The 18,989-nt window shown below is 32.5% G+C and overlaps 1 protein-coding gene and 1 long non-coding RNA gene across 6 annotated transcripts; both read left to right on the top strand.

Annotated features, from left to right (window-relative positions):
• Positions 1-1,214: 1,214 nt before the first annotated feature.
• Positions 1,215-4,207, top strand: LOC118049230 (uncharacterized). 4 transcript variants are annotated; one of them, XR_004687633.2, is made up of 5 exons: positions 1,215-1,585; positions 1,798-1,875; positions 2,196-2,261; positions 3,099-3,745; positions 3,831-4,207. It is a non-coding gene; the product is annotated as an uncharacterized lncRNA (long non-coding RNA). The 4 variants fall into 4 exon arrangements; XR_004687636.2 differs by having other exon boundaries at positions 1,218-1,585; positions 3,099-3,371; positions 3,522-4,207; XR_004687634.2 differs by having other exon boundaries at positions 1,218-1,585; positions 3,099-3,371; positions 3,519-4,207.
• Positions 4,208-8,814: 4,607 nt separating this feature from the next.
• LOC118049228 (WD repeat-containing protein 26 homolog) lies at positions 8,815-18,676 on the top strand. 2 transcript variants are annotated; one of them, XM_035059170.2, is made up of 6 exons: positions 8,815-9,008; positions 10,785-10,875; positions 11,356-12,243; positions 12,649-12,750; positions 13,128-13,757; positions 18,300-18,676. In XM_035059170.2, the coding sequence occupies exons 3-6, from the start codon at positions 11,449-11,451 to the stop codon at positions 18,513-18,515; spliced, it is 1,743 nt and encodes a 580-aa protein (XP_034915061.1). In that variant the 5' UTR covers positions 8,815-9,008; positions 10,785-10,875; positions 11,356-11,448; the 3' UTR covers positions 18,516-18,676. The 2 variants fall into 2 exon arrangements, with proteins under 2 accessions (XP_034915061.1, XP_034915062.1); XM_035059171.2 differs by lacking the exon at positions 8,815-9,008 and adding an exon at positions 9,030-10,468.
• Positions 18,677-18,989: the final 313 nt, after the last annotated feature.

The following is an 18,989-nucleotide window of genomic DNA, read 5'->3' as shown; positions in this document are numbered from 1 at the left end:
AAATATATTTTTAATCCATTTTTAAATAACAAATATTTTTAAAAAATATCTCTACCATAATATAATACAGGTTCTGATACAGAAAGTCTACTCTCATTTTTCTATACACCTTTACAGTTTAATGATTCTTTTTTTAAAAATTGTTTGCCTTTTGAGTAAAGGTGGGGATATATTTGTCTTTTTGTTAGCAAATTAATCGTTACAAGTTTGACTAGAGTACCATCAGCTTTATAATGCATCAATAAATAGTTAAATAACCAAAGAGTCCCTCGTGACCGAAAAAACACTGTTGGGAAGGGGTATTTTTTACTCTTCATTTTGTTGATGTACAGTCAATTTAGCTCTCGGAACCAAAAAAAATTAACACATGGATCAGGGATAATAGGGTATTTTTCTTCAGATATTTTGCTAATTATTGATTTGATAGAAGAAATAACAGACAACTGTGGATTACCCTTTGATTATCAGAAGACTAAGTTGTATTATTGTTTCGGGTTTTCACATCACTACTGACTCCTGTTCTTCTCTTTCTTTCTTTTTGACATTACGGTCCCGTTTATTAAAGTAGTTTTCTAAAATTATTTTTAATTTATTTGTTATTTAAAAAATTAATTAACAAAAAAATATTTTTTAATGGACTTAGTTTTTTTAAAAATATATTTTTTTTATTTTGAATAAAAAATAATTTTTAAAAATTATAAAAAAAATTATATTATTTACTTATTATATCAAATTTGATTTCTAAACTTTTAATTGTTACATATTTTATTTTTAATTTTATTATTTAGAATTTGATTTTTATTTTTATTTTTATAATTGTTATTTTTTAAAAAAATATTTATGATTATTATTTTTTTAATTATTATTTATTTTATTTAAAATAATTTATAAAATTATAATAATTATTATTTTAATTTTATTATTTTTCAATATTTTTATTTGTTAGATTTAATATTTATTAATTTGATTATTATTTATTTTATTTGAAATAATTTATGAAATTAATGTTTTTTCAATTAATTTTTTTTTAATTTTTTTAATTTGTAAAATTTATTCTTTATTATTTTAATAAACTTGAAAAAAAAATATTAATAAATTATTTTTTCATTTATTTTCATAATATAATTAAATATTAAAAAATATTTTTTAATTTATTTTTTATCACACTATAAATAATTTATTTTCTAAAAATTTACTTTTAAAAAAAATTATTTGCGGAAAAAAATTCCTTCCCAACAAAATCGACATCCCTTTCTTTGTTTTTTAGCCGAAGGAAGAGAGAGAGAGAGTGAGAGCGAGGATGGTGAAGGATGTGCAGAGAGATGATTCTGAAAACACAAAAAGGGATCGGTGGGGAAAAAGGGGATGGATCAATGATTTTTCAGTCCCTTTTGCAATTATAGAAGCAAGGAACAGGTTGAGAGGAGAAAAAAAGGCGGAGAGGATATCTTTGAGAGAGACGTTAGGAGCCCTGTGAAGGGGTCTCTTTTGCAGCACTGAAAGCAACAAACAGAGGGAGAGGAGCAGCAAACAACCTCAATTAGGCTAACCTGGTCTCCTCCAACTTGGGTCAAGTTCCTCCAAGGTAAAATTCTAGGGTTTGCTGAAACAATCTTCATTTTTAGAGTTTTTAAATCATTCATGTCTTGGTTTTACTTTTTGATGTGTTTGACCAATCTTGCTTGATTAATTATTGGTCAGCAACGATTGGGTTTGTCTTTCTGATTCTTTTGGATCAATGCTGTTAAAAATGTTAGTTTGCTTGATTAATGTTGTTGTCGTGTTGTGTGTTTGAAGAGGAAGAGAAGGACATGATGCATATGATGTTCGTGCTACTCTAAAAGAACTGAAGCTATTTACAGACTCTGCTGAGAGGTCAGCGCTAGCTATAGAAATCTTCTTGGAAAATATGATTGAGTTTTGGGTAAAAGTATATTTTTTAACGTATTTGGATTGAAAATAATATTAAATTGATACCTCTTTTGTATGATTTTGGATGGTTTGGGTTTAATAAATCATTTTACGTTCTTGAACTGCATTTAACAAAGGGATTGTTTGTTTGTTTGTTTACAAGAGGACAGTAGATGGAGGAGATAAAGAAATTCACTGCTCTTTTTTTTTTTTAGGTTGATGGTAGTGAAACTGTCGAGATGCTTGTTAAATGTTGTTGTGGTTGTGATGTGTGTTTTATGCAGGGTTGATATCCAGGCCAAATTTGAAGGAGAAGAAGAGAAGGAGAATGTGGGAAGGCTATCGAAATGGTGAGTTTGATTGCTGCATCTTTTATTTGTTCTTTTAGGTTTTGAATATGGACCTGTAATGAATTCTGTGCTTTTTTACTACATTACAGTAAAAACTAATAAGCTCTTGGTTTCGCTTTACAACTAGAACCATTTACAATGTTGGTTCAAATAGTGTCTTCTTCTTTAATACTGCACCCACTTGCAATTGAGTTTTTCGATTCCGGAGTTTTTTAGTGGCTGTCTTCAGTTCTTGATTGCTGGAGCTGCTCTTTTTCTTTCTTTCTTTAATTTGACGTGTCATTGAATGAGACTGTATTTTCCACTGGCCATTTTCTCAATATCTCTTAGTTCTGCTCCAGTTCTGTTGATGGCTCTGTTCTAATTCTGTTAGCATACAACCAAGTACATTTATGTTGTTTTCTTTCCGTTTCTTAAATTTCAGTTTCATTTGCGATCATACCCTCTTGGCAGTTCATGTCTTTTCAACGATTGTTTGCTTGCCACGTTTCATTTACATTCATTTTCCAGCTGGGCGTCATGATTTGTTTTCTTGGGACTATATCTTCAGACAAATAATTTTTCCTTCCCTTCCTCTTTCATTGCAAAAAAAAATAGAGCATGTTAGGAACTAGGAAGCAATGAAAATAAAAACTACTTTCTATATCAGATTTCAATCTCTTTGTTTCTTCTCTTTGAAAAATGACATGTTTTTATGGGAAGGAATTCGTTGATCATATTATTTTTGAAGTTTGATTCTTCATGTAATCCACTGGATTTCAAATTATCTTTTACTTTCTCTGTGATTACCCATCCCCCCCTGTCTCTCTAAATATATAATGGGTTTTTGATTTGTAGATTTCACAAAAATCTTGCATAACTTAACTAAAAAAATCACAACAACCAAACTTTCCAAATTCACAAGCCCGATTCAAGGAAGGAGATCCACGGGGAAGAGTTGTAGCTGCTACCTAGGTCGCGACCACACAAATCCACAACTAGACAGGCAAGATAAATGAATAATGTGTTCCTGATGGTGGAGATGGTGCCGTCAATTCTGTCGTAAAGATTGCAACAACCCGCCATCTATTGGCCAGGCCTATTAGATCGACCAGCGTCCTATGGTTTTGGGTGAGTCAATCTGAGTTTTTATTCAAGAAAAGCTTGACTTTTTCTCTACTGTCAGTCCAATCTGTAGCTAAGTTGGATATGGCATGGATATGATCTATCATAAAGCTGAAATAACCTCATCTCTTTTTATTCATGATGTTTATTTAGCAGGGAGGCATTCGAGTCTGGTGATTGTTCATTTCTGATATGCATCTCTTTTATGCCAGGATGGCAGTAACTTGATTTGCTATATATTCTTTTTTTTATTAGTTTAGGAATCTTCACCAATTGAATATTGACTAATTGCCAACAGAAGGTCTAAAATCACAGTTGCGCAAATGTTGATTGAAGACAAGTGTTCGATGCATAGTGACTGGCACTTTCAGTCCAAGGAGGTAATGCTCCCTCTTACAAATCAAGTTGGCAATGATTACAAGCATATTCCAATAGCATCTTCCTTTGCTGATGTTCAACCTCTAGATTTAAATCACTTGATGCCTGTGCATGGAATTGAATTTCAACCCTCTGAGATTTGTCCAGAGGATTTCATTGAAGAATGTGATGAGGAAGAGGTCAGCGTTGCACACGCACATGGACATAAATGAAGCAACTCCCCTGATTCTTGCTCCAGTTAGGCTTCAAAACCTATGAAAAATAGATTTTATGTTTGGAAGTACTCTGGCAGTGTTCACTGCTGTAACAGTTAAAGGAAACAACAAAAAATAAATAAAATGGTGAAGACATTGGGAGATATTGTACCTGGTGGTGACCAAATAAATATTGTCATTGTTTTAGATGAAGCCGTGTAGGGATACAAACTGAACGAGCTACGTGATATGAAAAACTGTTGATCTCAATTGATTTCACTCTACCGTTCTTTTGATAGATAATTGTCTTGGCTTCATTAAAGGATATCAAACAATGGATCATCATGGTATGATGGTTGAGCATTGATGAAGTTTCAAAAAATTTAAAAAAATCCTAGAAGCATAGTAATAGGGCTTCGGGATAGATAAATTGTTAATCAACTAGTTTTATTAATTTTATTTTTTCTTTCTAGCACGGATGATTGATGACTTGGATTTTTTGTTTAGTAGGTAAAGGTGATTTGTGATTAGAACATGTAAAAAGTGTTTATTTTAGTAGAAGTAGAAATTAGTAAATATATTTTTTATTTTTTTGAGAGAGAAAATATAATAATAATTTAGAGAGAGATTATAAAAATATATATATAATAGAGAATAAAGAATGTGAATTTTTATTTTGAATATGATGTATTATGATTTATGAGGTTTTTGTTTTTTGTGAAAATGGAAGGTGTATACCTGATAATATTTAATGAAAAATTAATATCATTTACAATAAAATCATTGTAGAAATTTTATACATCCAAAAATAATATATAAAGATCAGGGTCTAAAATATTAAATATAGCTAAGTTTATAGATTGAACTCTTTCTTTAGGCTAGACTTAAGGATGGTTGGGCTCCTTTCTTGGTCAAAGGGAGGATGTTTATTTTTTTGGGTAAGCTTTAGAGAGGATGTTCATTCTCTTATGGGCATGTGTGCACACAAATAATGGTCATTCCTCTGATTGTATCTAGGCAGGAACAAACCAACATGGATTTAAAAGTCAGGCATCTTAAGATGAGTACATCATCAGCAAATAAAAAAAAAAATTTACCTTCACCAGTTGCATTTAAGTTTTGGCTTTTTTGTTCTGTCTAAAAGCCTGCAGCTGAGCATGGTTATTTTAATTTATTTTTATATTTAATTATTCAATTTATTTCTATAAGTATAATTCATCTCAATTTATTTTTAAATGTGAGAAACTCGAATTCTAAAAAAAAGAAATTAACATTGCATAATCTCTTTTTCACTAGTTTTAACGAGAATCTATCAGAATGATCTCAAATATAAAAATAAATTGAAAGCAATTAAATTTGTTTTGACATATAAGAGATTTGACGTAAAACTAAAGATTAGTTGAAGTGTCAACAGTTATTTTTGTTGAAGTAACAGGCGTTTAGTTGAAGTGTCAACGGTAGTAGTATTAAAGGGTAGTTTATTATTTAATTCCTCCACCAATTAGTTTATATAAAAAATTAAATGTCATCAGTTATTTAAAATTCGCAGATTAGTTGAAGTAACTAAATGCCTGTTTTATGCCTCCATGTCAATGTAATGATAGAGGTTTGTCGCAGCTACAGATATAGTGTTTGTTTAATTAGAATATTGCAAAGTTTATTTTTCAAAATACATACCTTTTGTATTAAAATAATTAATTATTTTTTTTAAAAAAATTATTTTTAACATCATCATATTAAAATAATTAAAATAACATAAAAAAACTAAACTTTAAAAATACAGTTGAATTGCAATGTAAGACATTACCTCAATAATGGTTTATTTTTGTGTTTGATTTTTTTTTAAAATAAGTTTTAAAAATGCATTTAGTTTAAGAAATATATTAATTTTTATTTTATTTTTTCATAATTTTGATACGTAAAAAAAATTAAAAAAATATATATCCTCTTATTCTTTCTTAAAACATTTTTTGACTTTTCAAGCTGTATGTCATGTAAAATACTCATCTCTATCGGGGCAAAAAAAAAAAAACCCGTATTATACTAGAACATTGCAGGGACAAAGCCCTCTGCACCACAGCTCATATCACCATCACGACCTTTCTGTAAAACAAGCAGAATCCCTAGAAAGAGTATACATGCTCTTTAGCTGCATTTCCATAGCTCCCCAGTTAAAGCAGGCTTGCCGATCTCAGTTGCATGGACCATTGAAGTCAATGACTCCACGGATTCTGCTGGTAATAATGAAATCCCACGTAGCCGGTCACTGGACAGAATGCAATATATACAGGTCTCCAGAGCAGGAGGAAGTACTTTGTGAGGATGTGTAACCTAAAAGGACATGGTGACAAAGTAGAATTAAGGTGAAGTAAAAGGTTTGATGAAGGATAAGACCTCGTATATCAGTATGAGTAGGAATGGCTACTTAATTTGAATAAGGGCGGCTGCTGCAGATAGTGCTCTCTCACCGTGTTGTGTGCCTAGTCTGCCATCTGTCTCCATTCCATCTTCATCACTTTCAGCTCCATCTGCACTATCGTCGTCGTTGTCGTCATCCTCTTCACTGCCATCCTCTGCAGGAGCGACTACAGTCTCCGTTCCGAGGAGTAACAATGGAAGCGGACCGATGACAGAACAGTTTCTTACGTGCATACCGAACTTTAGCACCACTAGCAGTCTCTCCAACACGCTTTCCAGTTTTAGGTGGAAGGAACCAGCTCCCCGCCATTGGATACAGACCAGCCACAAGGACGACAGCATGCATGGACTATACCAGGAACATGAGCATTCGTATTGCAACTTGAGACATGCATCTTCTGGAATAAAACCCTTGCGAATTAGTTCTCTCTGGAGCTGCTTACGCATGGCTTGCAGCATGTTCATATTTCATGGTGCTTGGAGAGATTAAAGTATTGTTAACAAAACCATGCTTCTTGACCCCTGTTCTTTGCTTTCTTCCAGCACTCAGAAGCTGCTATAACTGCTAACTGATCGCTGGATTTTACTCTGTTGCGAGGAGTAACAATGGCAGCGGACCAATGACAGAACAGTTTCTTACGTGCGTACCCCAATCTCCACGGGTTATCTTGTAATGTCGATTATTTTTTAAAATATGATTTACTTATAAATATATTAAAATATATAATTTTTATTTTTAAAATTTTTTTTTTAATATAAACACATTAAGATAAATTGAAAATATCTAAAAAATATTAATTTTAAACAAAAAAAATAAAAAAAATTAATTTTTTTCAAAAACACTTTTAAAATGCAAAAACAAAACATACCTAAATTTGGAGTGAAATTATATGCCAAATTAAATCTAATTTATTAGTAAATTTAGAATTAAATATTAAATTATAGAATTGAATTTAATTTTAATATTTGGAATATCTATAAAAAGAAATTAGTAATCTTGATTATTTTGTTTTTAATTTACAAATTATCTTATTACAAAATTTTTTTTTTTTTGTTATAGTGACCCTTATATTTATTTTAAATGACATTAAATGTAAATATTTTAAATAAAATATAAATATACATATCTCGTATTAATTATTTATTAGATATTTTTTGAAAAAAATTGAAAACTATATATTCGTTAAAAAAAACTTTTCAATCATAATAAATATTTGTTAATAAACTACTTGTTCAATCTCTACTTGTTTTTAAAAATATATATTTTGATCTTATCATTTTCGAACTATTTTGAATGATCTGAGAAAGAAATTTTTCAGATATATCTTCTTCATGAAATCATGTGGTGATTGCATAAAGTTAGTTTGATCTTATCATTTTCGAACTATTTTGAGTGATTGGATAGATTTTTTTTCCAGATATATCTTATTCATGGGATCATGTGATGATTACATAGAGTTAATGATTTTTTTAACATAACATGAAATATATAATATAAACTTGAATCGTAAAATTATAAGTAAAATATTTTAACTAATTATATATTAACAATTTCAATTAAGTAGTAATTAACAACATAACATAATTTAAATAAAAATAAAATAAACAATAAAAAAGTCCAAATACTTTTATTTTATTCACATTGATTTTTTATTTTTTGAACAAATTGACCCATTTACTTCATCATTTACAAGAAATGAGTTTTTTTTTTTAATTTTGATAGACCATTTATTACTAATTACTCAAATAATTAAGCATGTCAATTTACAACTTTTATTTTGTATATTTGTAAGCTAAAACAGAGTAATATATCAATTAATTTATTAATAGTTTACATAAGAAATTGTGAATAATGAATAGGTATTTTAATTTTACGGGAATGAAATCCACAAATAACTTGTATCATTAAAAAAATTATAATAATTATAGTCAAAATTAAGCTCTTAATTATCAAATTGCACAAGTTTTGCAAGATATAAAATTAAAACAGTGAAAATATTAAGGTATAGATTATTAGAATACACGATTTTATATATTTTTTAAATTCATAAAATTAGTTTGATTCTATCAAATTTGAACGAATTTGACCGATTTTACTAGTTTTTCGAGTTTTAATTCGATTTGACACGTTAAATAAATGCTGACTCATAAAATTATAAGATTTTAAAATCAACTCGTTTTTTTTTTTTGTCAACATTGCAAATGAGTATATCAAAATTAATAAAGATATTTTAATCAAATCAAATATTTTAATAGATCTCATGTTTTTTTTTTATAATGTAGCCATGAATTATTATCATGCATCAATGTTAAAATTTGTTCTTATCAAGTTTAAAAAAGATTATTCACATCCCAAAATGGTAAATCCAGTCCACCCAAGATAAGAAGAATGGGCCATTTTCACAAAACATTTTCACGCAAATTGGCCATTTTCGTAGCAGGGCCACAAAAAGGGTAGAGTCCATGTGAAAGCAGAATTTGCAGACCTCCTCGCCCCACTCCCTCTCTATCTAATCCCCTCCATGTCTCTCCATAACCCCATTCAGTTGGTTTCCTCAACGCAAAGAGTAAACATTACAAGACCAAACCCTCTCCGTCTCTTTTCCTTCCTTTCCCTTTACCCTCCTCTTCTTTCTATAATACACAAAGCAAGGTACCAACCCAGCACACCTTGTTTTTTCTTTTTTTTTCTCAGAAAATAATTGCTATCATCACTATTTTCCGCTCATGATCACTGATATTGTTTTTTCAAATTTGTAATTTAAAAAAAAATCTTTTCTGGGTTGAATCCAGCGTGTGCTTTTCTATAATCCTGTAACCGACAAAGAAACAAACAGGGAACATTTTTCACTTTATTTTCACCTTTACCCATTTCTGATTATCTAAGACTTGGTTTCTTCCAATCGTTTTTTTTATTTTATTATTTCTTGATCTGAATCGCCTACCAAACTAGATTTCGGTTTTTGGGTATTTCAGAGTTTGCTCTTTTATCTCCTAACTTGCAGTTATTTTTTCCTGATTCTGTTAGATTTTTTTTTGCTTTTATGTCTTCATGATGTTTTGTGTATTGGGTGCTTAGTTTTGGAGTGGATTTGGTGTTTTGGGCTCTTGAGTGATGGAGATGATGGATTGTTGCATTAATGGTTGTCTCTGATCTGGGTTTTAAGTGTCTTCTGTATATGAACTGAAATTAAAACGATTTTGCTATTTTTTTTCCTGGAAAGGTCCTTTCCTTTTCATTTGGTTTCATGGGTCTTGAGTGTTTCTTGCTTATTTTTACTGTAACGTGTCTGGTCAATTATTATTTTGGGTTTCTTGTGCTAGTAGTTTGGTTACTCATTCACATTTTTGTTTCATGGCCTTTGTTGATTATGAAAGTTTCAGAACTTTCAGTTTGGCTTGTTATTAAGAAGCCAAATGAGCTTCTGGGCTTCTAATCGATGAACATATCAGTTTGACACACTGAAATCATGCCTTTTGAGCATGCATTATCAACAATTGGTGCTGATAAGGACAATGTTTGGGCGTTAGTGTTGATTTTCTTTTGTGATGATCTTTTTCATGAATGGCTGTACTCTATGTGGTGGTTTAGGAATTAAATTAGTTATCAAAGGGGGTTGAATTGCCATGTTTAACCTTGTTTCATGATGGAATTAAATTTAACTCCAGGATAAATGCTTTCTCTTGGCATTTGTTTGCCTCACTGAAGATGAAAGTTCCATGTTAGGGTGAGAATTTACCATATCAGGTAGAAGCTTAAGTTATCTAAGCATCAAATGTCTGTCTTTAAATGTGGTGTGTAGACTGGATTTTAGAAGTTAATGGAAGTGTCAGTTGATCCATTTCTTGAAATTTCTATAGGAGAATGATGAGTTTTATGAAAATAATCACTTCTCAAAACTTTAAAACCAAACATAATCCTGGCACCCAGTTCTTACAGGGGGGGATTTCTTGTTAGACTCAAGCAAGCTTTCCTACAATGGATGCTAATGTAGCATGATGAGTTATTGAGTTTCTATTGCTTTGGGATCAATGTATTATTACACTTTGAACATCTGTTTTCGATGAGAAATCAGACAGTGTAATTTGACAAAGATAAAGAATAGTGAACTGGTAATTTGCCACCATGCTCCTACATTATCTGATTTCAATAAGGGGCCATGTTCTTAAAGCCAATTATTTTTTGTCCCACACTGCATCCTATGTTCAGACGATGTCATATTCTCTAATTCATGTAGTTTTATATGCCCCAAAATATCATAACTATTTATTTCCAAGTCATTTTCGCATAACTTAAATCAACTGGTATTGTTATTGATGCTAGGTAGTGCAAATTGTAATATACAAAAAACAAAAGTTGCAAGAAAAAAGAAAAAAAATTAAGCCCATCTTCAATATTTCTTACTTGGAAGCATTTGGCATGGTACAGATAATGAAAAGTGGAACGCCATTGCAGTTCATTTGAGGTGTTATATCATTCTTCAAGCTTTGCAGTTATTCTGAACCAAGTTGCTCTCAAGGTAAGTCTCTTTATCGCTGTACTTTTGTTTTTGTCTAAAAAATGGTTTAGCAACCGGTTCTCTTGCCAATTTAAATCCATGAACCAGAAGTTCTATCGATTCTTTCAAAACTCTGTCAATCTCATTCTCATGTGCAGTTGGTTTGAATGATGGATGCTGTACTGAAGTTATACTTTGAACACAAGCCTTTAAAGCTTAGCTGAGCAGTTATATTTTAAGTTTCTATATGATAGCAGTTACTGCAAGACTGATAATTACAGGAGTTTATGCAAAGAAACCAACAGATGAGTTGGGAAAGACACCTTGAGAAAAGGCAACCCATAGATTGTTCAGTACAAGTGATATTGTTTTCTATTGTCTTATATATCATTTTACTTTGCTGTTGTTTGCAAGATCAAATAATCAAGGAGAACTTTTTTATGACTCCATGCCTCATCCTTACTTCCATTTTAACAAATTTTACTTGTCTATGTTATGCAGGAAGATATTGTGATACATTCAAGGCATTTTTAATTAGACTCCTTAGTTGTCTAGTTACCATTGCTGTAATATATGGGCTGAGGTGTGCATTTCATGGGAGGTGTAGAGGATGATGAACCAGCCTCAAAACGCCTGAAATTAGCCTCCGGAAGGTTGACAGGTCTTTCCAACGGTTCATCTTTAACAGAGCCCATTGTTGGTTCCAGGGATTTGATGGCTCGCCCCCCACAATCTGAAGGGGACAAAGAGGTTCTTGGTTCAAAAGGAGTTATTAAGAGAGTTGAATTTGTCAGAATAATAGCCAAGGCATTGCATTCTCTTGGATATAAGAAAAGCTGTGCTCATTTAGAGGAAGAGTCTGGGATACCATTACATTCATCTGCAGTAGATTTGTTTATGCAGCAAGTTCTCAATGGCAATTGGGATGAAAGTGTAGTCACATTGCATAACATTGGCCTAAAGGATGAAAACATTGTCAAGTCAGCATCTTTTCTGATATTGGAGCAGAAGTTTTTTGAACTTTTGGACGGGGACAATATTGTGGATGCTTTGAAGACATTGAGGACTGAGATTGCTCCTCTCTGCGTTAATAATGGTCGAATTTGTGAACTTTCTTCCTGCATTGTATCTTCTACACATTGCGCTTCAGTTGGTTCTTCCAATCAAGATAATGGAAGGATAAAGCCGCGGTCCAAGCTGCTGGAGGAACTGCAAAAGCTGCTTCCCCCAACAGTTATAATACCTGAGAACAGATTGGAACATTTAGTTGAACAGGCTCTTACCTTACAACGGGATGCTTGCTTCTTTCACAACTCGTTGGATAAAGAAATGTCGTTATACTCAGATCATCAGTGTGGAAGAGATCAGATTCCTTCTCGAATTTTGCAGGTTAGGGCATATTTGCAAACGATGGCTTTATATGGAGGTTCTTTGGTTTTGATTGAATTCTGTGTTGTAATGTTTTTCTTTTTGAGCTGTTATATAATGTGTGCTTTGACCAAATTTTAGTTATACAGAGCTATTATCTTAGTGACTAAGTGGAAAAGATTTCTGGGGTCACAAGCAGCATTGAAAGTCAAATCAATAATCTATCAGGGCATTTTTTTATTGGGAAAGTGAAAATTTTGATGAATGCTATTGCTTAATTTATATGTTTTTAGTAAGTCCTGTTTATGTTTAGCTTTTTCTTTGGATTTTATTTCCATGAGCAGACTACACCTTTCCATTTTCAGTTGCTTTCTATGATTACTGGCACCACTAGATTGAGTCTTTCTCTTATTCCCACTGAAACAGATATTAGAAGCACATTCAGATGAAGTCTGGTTCTTGCAATTTTCACATAATGGGAAATACTTAGCTTCATCCTCTAACGATCGATCAGCAATCATATGGGAGGTATAATTGTTTGCTTTTAGCTTGTTATGTTATTCAATTGTATTTCCATATTCTTTCTCAGCTGTTTTATTTGATTCTGCCTGCAACTTTCAGCCTGGGATATTTGATTGTGTGTTTCTCATATGGTGTCTTTAGAAGTTTAATCACTCTGTTTATGCAACCTTAGTAATCAAACTCCATTAAAATTCTTAAATAATCAACTATTTCTTCTCCATAAACATTTATAAGCTTTACTGGGCATGCCTTGTTTACTATGTGCAACCCCCCTTATTTGAAGAACAAGGGACTGCTGGAGGTCCAGATGCATCCATGTCATTCTGCTCATGGAACAATTATATATGTTTCTTATGTGCCAGCTAATTTGTCATGCTTTCCAGATTGATGTAAATGGTGGAGTTTCTTTGAAGCATAGATTATCTGGTCACCAAAAACCTGTCTCCTCTGTTTCATGGAGTCCTGATGACCACCAGCTTCTTACTTGTGGGATGGAAGAGGTTGTCAGGCGCTGGGATGTTTCTTCTGGTGAGTGCCTCCAGGTTTATGAGAAAGTGGGCCTTGGCCTGGTGTCCTGTGGGTGGTTTCCAGACGGGAAATGGATATTTTCTGGCATCAATGATAAGAGCATTTGCATGTGGGAATTGGATGGGAAAGAGGTAGAATGTTGGAAAGGGCAGAAAACTCTGAAGATTTCTGATTTAGAGATAACAAGTGATGGGAAGCAGATTATAAGTATGTGTAGACCGACTGCAATTTTATTGCTTGATAGAGAAGCTAAAGCTGAGAGGGTGATTGAAGAAGATCAAACAATTACTTCATTCTCATTATCAAGAGATAATAGGTTCTTGCTGGTTAATCTTCTGAACCAAGAAATCCATCTGTGGAGTATAGATGGTAACATCAGGCTTGTTGCAAAGTACAAAGGCCATAGGCGTACCCGGTTTGTTATTAGGTCATGTTTTGGGGGACTTGAACAAGCTTTTATTGCATGTGGTAGTGAAGACTCTCAGGTATGAATTTTGATTGTTTTATTTATTTTTTTAATTCTTAAAAAAAAGGTATACTAGAAGCACAAGTTTTGTTCATCTGTTTAATTTCTTTTCCTTGTGCATAAACCATAGTCTTCTGCCTGGGTATATTTCTTTCTTTCTTTCTTTCCTCTTCACTGACCATTTTATCTTGGGAGGGGCTGGTAATGATCTGGTCAGATCATTCAAGAGAAGGGCATTATTTGAATCAAATGTTGCATGTTAGTCTTGGCACTTCCTAAGAAAGTCAAATGTTATGTACATTCCTAAGCAGTTGAGATCTCGTGATTTTTTTCTTAAATTGATCACGGCCTTAGGATTGCTGATACCGTGGTGGCTTTTCAATTTGTACTACATTGAAAAAATTATTCTGCTCCCTTATCATGCATGAGAATCACAATGGATACTGACTAATTCTGATAGAAAATAATTAGCTGGCCGACTGAAGATTTTAGGGAAATCTATTTTTCTTAAACAACACCTTCAGCCCCAGAAAAACTGAAAAAGCTTCAAATAGTGCTTTGTTTCTGTGTGTGTGTCTTATGAGGCTTCCACATATTCTTACATCAACAGTTTGCCTTAGATGTATAGTATTCTATCCTGTTCTTTTTGGAAGAAAAAAATGGAAATTCTGTTGACAGTTTTGTTACCAGAAACCTTTAGAAATAGCTTAGAAGCACATGGAGAGTTACAAGTATATGTATATGCAAGCTTTTTTTTTAATAAATTTATCATACGTCCTATCATTTTTTTTTTGGGTTAAATGTCACCAAGAAATTTTATCTCCTTAGTATGGTAAGAAATCTACATGCGAACAAGTTTGATCTACACTAAATACCAATCACAAACAGAATGAGTAACTAGCCAAGATTAAGAAATCATTTGCATGAATGGAACAATGTCCTACATTTTAGTTTTATTTCCAAATAAGGCGTAAGGAGATAAAGCTAAGAGAGTGTGCACCAAGAATTTTATAGAGGTTCAGACAACCGTCTACTACCATTTAAGAGTCTTACTAATACTCACGCAGTCCACTTCTTGAATACCAAAACTTTACACAATCTTTTTCACATATCAAAGATTGAAACCTTTCTATATTCTTTTTCAGGTTCAAGATCTAACCCAGTTCTTTTATGGGTTCAAGATCAAACCTAATCCCTTTGCAAAGGCTAAGGATCACACCCACTACCTAATCTAATCTTTTTTAAGGGTACAAGATTAGCAAAGCATTCCTCACCAATACTTGTAAATGGACAAGTATCAAACACTTAAATAGGTTTTAGAGGCTTTACCAAGTGTTTTAAGTCACTTATATTTTCCACAATATTACTCTTTTAATAAAGTTGAATGGTATACAAATGAATCACTTGGAGGAATTTTACCAATAACACTGCAACCTTGTTTTTGAATGAATTAAGAGTGAGAATATAATCAGAATTTTGCCTTTGATGTTCTTGATCATTTTGCCCAAGCGAGGGGTATTTATAATGCCTTGACCTTGTATTTAATCATTATTGAACTTAAACACTAATGCATATTTCATACTGGCATATTTTCATATAGGCATTTAAATAAACATATAATTATTACATCATTAAAAAATATCATAAACTTTAAGCATATAGAATAAAACAAGTTAAATCATGATTTTAAGACAAGTTAACTTTTGAGTGTAAAACAAGTCAAAACATTCAATTTAAAACAAGTTAAGTATAACTCGTCAGAAGTACCAAACCACTTAGTTGGAAATGGACAATAAACTTTTAGTGTAATCAAATGAACAAAACACAAGATATCATTTGATCAAGTTAATGAAGGATGATGCAACTCATTAATCACATCAACTTGCATATGAATTCATATAAGCCAAAATTCAATCGTGACAACATTGTATCTCCCCTCATACTATATGCAATGATGATATGAAATAATACTACAATACATATATCAAATTTATATTATCATTAAAAGACAAGTTATTTTTCTAAGATTATTTAGAGATGGACGAAGAAAAGTGGAAAAATGAGAGGAAGAAGAATGAAGAAAGAAAGGTTATGAGGAAGTGACAACAAATATTAGCTCATTCCATCCTTTCACTATATATAAGAAAAGAATATAAAATTACTTTATTACCCTTGACTCCACACTATATTTAATAATTGCTTTTGACAACACTCCCTTTCAAGATAAAGACATTGATATCTCTCATGCCCATCTTGAAAGTATAATGTGAAACAAGTAAACACATCAGATTTTTTTAGTCACAAAAGTTCACACACTCCATGTGCTTCTACCTTCAAGTAACTATTATTAGAAAACAACAACCCCTTTCTAGGAGCAGACTTTAGATATCTAAGGATGCGATAAACAACATCAAGGTGGGATGCGTGAAGATCATGCATAAACTGACTGATAACACTAATTGAATAAGTTATATTAAATCGGGTATATAGATTAACCTACCATCCCTGCTTTGATATCTCCCCTTTCCAACTACTTCACCTTCACAACCGACAAGGTGATGATTCACTTCTATAAGGGAATCAACTGATCCATAACCCAACATCCTTGTTTGAGGTAGTGGATCAAGAATATTCTTCCTCTAAGAAATGAAGATGCCCTTACTTAACCTTGCGACTTCAATTCCTAGAAAATAACGCAACCTCCCAAGGTTTTTGATTTCAAATTCTTTAGCAAGATACTTCAACATATAAACCTCCTCATGATCATTTTTTGTCACCACAATGTCATTAACATATACAACGAGAATTGTTGTCTTGCCTTGGTAATGTTTAATGAACAGAGTGTGTCCTAGTCTCCATTGCTTTGTTTGTACCCAAATCTAACAATTGCCTTGATGAATCTATCAAACCATGTACATGGAGATTGCTTAATGCCATATAAAGTTTTTCTCAACTTGCAGACCTTGCCCTCTCTCTTCTCATAAGAGAAACATGGAAGAATTTTCATGTACACTTCTTCCTTTAAGTTCCCATGTAGAAAAACATCCTAGGTTTGATGCAATAGATAATGATACCTTGATTGAGTTCATTCTTGCAACAGGAGCAGGCGTTTCCTGATAGCCAATTCTATAAGTTTGGGTATATCTCTTAGCAACTAGCCTTGTCTTGTACCTATCAACACTTCCATCCGACTTCTGCTTAATGGATAAAAGCCATTTGCAACCTACCACTCTCTACAACATGAAGAGTAGTGAGCTTCCATGTGTCATTTTTTAACAATGCTCTCATCTCCTTTACTATAGCTTCTTTCCGCCTAGTATTTTCAACAGCCTCCATCCAATTTTGAGGAGGATACAAAAGCTCTATATGAAGGTGACAATCGATCCTATAACACAAAATTAGATAAATGATGTTCGATACAACTTCAAACTCTTTTTTCTAAGAGCTATAGCAAGATCATAAATGATGGTTTCTCATCACTTTTGCATTCCTCGATTTCTGCAAGATTTTCATCTCCTTTCTCCTTCTCTTTATCCCTCAGATTGGCTCCCTCCAATTATGGTCTATGATTAAACAGAGTTGGGGATACCAATAACATATCTGCACTCTTGTTGACCTTCCTCTCATTTTCACAAAAAGTTACATCCATGCTAGCAAACATTTTCATACTTGAAGGATGTTAACATTTATATCCTTTCTAAGTAGCCAAGTATCTAGTGAAAACACATTTCAATGCTTGCGGACCCAACTTACCAACATATTGTCGATGTTCCTTATAGGAACTTCTGAGCTCAAGAACTCTAAGTGGCATCCTATTAATGAGACATGCTAGAAAAAACTTTTTCTAGGACCATTAAGATGAAATTTTTTTTGAAGACCAAGTCATGTGATCATTGGCTCCTGAATGTATAACCCAAGGATTGAAATCAGAAATGGTGGAAGAATTAAAAGCTATCACCGGCATACCTGCATGTGCAAAGTTGGATGAAGAGAGAGGATTAGGCTTGGCTATGCTTGTTTGACAGTGTAGTTGTGGTTGTTTTTTTAAATAACTTTTTGTATCAAAATGCATGCCAATGATTTTTTTTTTATTTTTTTAAAATCATTTTTAACATCAGCACATCAAAATAATTTGAAAACACTAAAAACATATTAATTTGAAGTAAATAAAAAAATAAAAAAAATTTAAATTTTTTCAAAAGCACTTTTGAAACGCAGAAACAAAAAGGCGTCCAAGTGTCTGAACCTCTTGAATGTCTAGGTTGTACTATATTTATTGTATGGTACTATAATTACACATGCAAGGAGCAGCTGTTGAAACATTCTGGAATCTCTAAAAACAGGCATTGCTTTTGTTTGTTATTGTCCTTCTTGAATTCTGGGTTATTAGTTTATAAATAAGGGAGGAGGGTAACTAAGTTCAGCAGATTTGATGAATTTTGGCTGGCTGTGTTTTGGAACGAGTGTAGATGAAACTCTTTGGTTCTGGATATTTAATTCTGTAAGTGTTTTGAGTGCTACTATCATTTCTTTCTGAAGTTCAAATTTTCTTTATCTGCAGGTATATATCTGGCATAGAGGCTCGGGAGATCTTGTAGAGGCATTGCCAGGTCATTCTGGAGCAGTTAACTGCGTGAGCTGGAATCCAGCAAATCCATACATGTTAGCATCTGCTAGTGATGATCGTACCATTCGAATATGGGGCTTGAATTCCCTGCATGTGAAGCACAAGAGTGCTCACTGCAATGGCACCCACTACTGCAATGGAGGAACTTGAAAGAAACTCAAGCATGATATTTTCAGATAAATACTTCTTTTCCTTGACCATTGCTTTCATGTATATACTTTATTTTTGTTCCAGCAGACATTGAATTCATATCAAACAAGCATGTGAATTGTGCAGCGACTTTCTGATAATAAATTTCGTATCATTTTTAACGTTGGATGAGCTCTTTCCTCTATTCTTAATTGTGGGTTAGATGACAGGTCCCATCACGCGCTAGTTGATCAAAAACTTTTGGACTAGAAAAAAGGCTGTAATTTGTTGTGAGGGTTTTTTCGAACAAATGATTAGATACGTTTTGTTATGCGAAAAAAATCTTGTGCTCCTAGATGTTTTTGTTGTCCATCAAGCAGCATTTTGAGAAGTGTCTTGGAGCAGTAATTTGATGCCTTATTTCTATGACATCATAAATTGTAACTAGTTGCTTTATTTGTTGTAGTTTCAAAATTAGTGGGTTTTTTTAGGACA

The sequence above is a fragment of the Populus alba genome, chromosome 2, assembly GCF_005239225.2.
Source record: "Populus alba chromosome 2, ASM523922v2, whole genome shotgun sequence".
Taxonomy (NCBI): Eukaryota; Viridiplantae; Streptophyta; class Magnoliopsida; order Malpighiales; family Salicaceae; genus Populus; species Populus alba.
The sequence above is the reverse complement of the archived record's forward strand: the minus strand, read 5'-3'. Positions and strand labels throughout refer to the sequence as shown.